The following is a 1,602-nucleotide window of genomic DNA, read 5'->3' as shown; positions in this document are numbered from 1 at the left end:
ATAATAATAATAATAATAATAATAATAACAATAATATCAGTGAAACGTTTGAATTAATGCAGAGTTTTAATAAATAGACAGATTAGAAGGATAAAACAAAAGACAAATAGGGTGACGAGTGACGAAGTGTGTGACTAAAGATGAACAAAAGAGTGATATAATAAATGGGGGAGGGGGAGTATACTACGACAACAACAACAACAACAACAACAACAACAACAACAACAGCAACAACAACAACAACAACAGCAGCAGCAACAACAACAACAATAAGAACAACCTACCTCCAGTGTTCCCCGTGTCTTCTCCATCGCTAGCTCCCCGACCACTGTCGCTGGCTGTGGCCTCTCCCGACGTGTCGCTATGTAAGTCTTCGCTGGCCAGACGGGGACGGCCCTGACAGACAGACACACAAATTGACAAACAGTATTAGCTTTTGGCTTGGTGCGATAATTTGTTTGTTTGTTTGGGGTTTTTTTTTGGTTTATATAAAAGATCAATGAAGAAAGACAAAAAAGAGAGGCAGTGGGAGAGGTGAAAGAGAGAGAGAAAGAGAGAGAGAGAGAGAGAGAGAGAGAGAGAGAGAGAGAGAGGGAGAGAGAGAGGGAGTGTAGGGGAAATAATTTGAACTCTGAGATGTGAGGAGGAAAAGAAAGTGGGTGGGACGTGAGACCGGAAAACGGATCTTCTTAATATCTTTTAAGAGGGTGGAAAGGGGGGTTGGGGGGGAGGGGGGTCATAGGATGTCACTCAATTTTCCCACGACAGCGGTCAGTCATAACAATATCATTACGTTGTGTCGTCTGTGGTCTTTCCCTCTGACCTCCCCAGATGTCCAAGCTAATCAGCGTGTGTATGTGTCATGGGGGATGACGGTCGTTTCATTCAAAAAAATACGTGTATATCGCTCTCACAAAAAGTGCGTGTATTTCGCTTCTATTTTGGTGACTGCGTTTTGAGGACTGTTATTTCTTTCTTTCTTTCTTTCTTTCTTTCTTTCTTTATGTATTTATTATTTGTCTATGTGTTAAGTTATTTATTCCCTCACCCCACCCCCAGGGGGGGGGGGAGGAGGGGCAGTGCTACTGACTGAAGTGTTTTTAGGCCATTCCCAAAAAGGGGCCGGGGGTGTTATAAACATGTCTCTATGCACAGTAAAACTGTAAATGGGCGGATTAATCAATGTCATGTTCATACTATGCCGGAGCAACATAGGGAAAACTGCTGCTCTCTCTTTCCTTGTCCTTATTATCGTCATTTTTCTTCTACTTCTTTTGTATGTTTGTCACTCTCTTGTGAACTGCTATTTCCGTGTTGCCTTGATAGTCAGAGTAGACTTTGTGCTGTTTAGATTAGAAACGTGAGTAGAGTAAGCTTGATTCCCCCTATGGACTTCCCTGTTGACATCCACCCCTTGGCGCTCATATGTTCTTATGCAGTTGCTAGCACCGTAAAACGTTACTAAAACTAGACTAATTATTTATTTATTTATTTGTTTATTTATTTATTCATTTAGTTAGTTCGTTGGATATTTTGTCAATTATTTATCAATTTATTCATTTTCAAATAGAGTTCTGTTTCTTTTCTTTTCCTGTTATAATA

The 1,602-nt window shown here is 40.4% G+C and overlaps 1 protein-coding gene across 1 annotated transcript in view; it reads right to left on the bottom strand.

The window, feature by feature from the left end:
- The window catches only part of LOC101860620 (protocadherin gamma-A4), a 49,048-nt gene that overhangs the window by 4,290 nt on the left and 43,156 nt on the right, over positions 1 to 1,602 (bottom strand). The window contains exon 3 of the mRNA XM_005112039.3: positions 285 to 396. Within this exon, the coding sequence (XP_005112096.1) occupies positions 285 to 396 (112 nt within the window). The remainder of the gene's footprint in view (positions 1 to 284; positions 397 to 1,602) is intronic.

The sequence above is a fragment of the Aplysia californica genome, unplaced genomic scaffold (genome assembly GCF_000002075.1).
Source record: "Aplysia californica isolate F4 #8 unplaced genomic scaffold, AplCal3.0 scaffold01169, whole genome shotgun sequence".
Taxonomy (NCBI): Eukaryota; Metazoa; Mollusca; class Gastropoda; order Aplysiida; family Aplysiidae; genus Aplysia; species Aplysia californica.
Note: the sequence above shows the minus strand (reverse complement) of the source record. Positions and strands in the feature narration are given on the sequence as shown.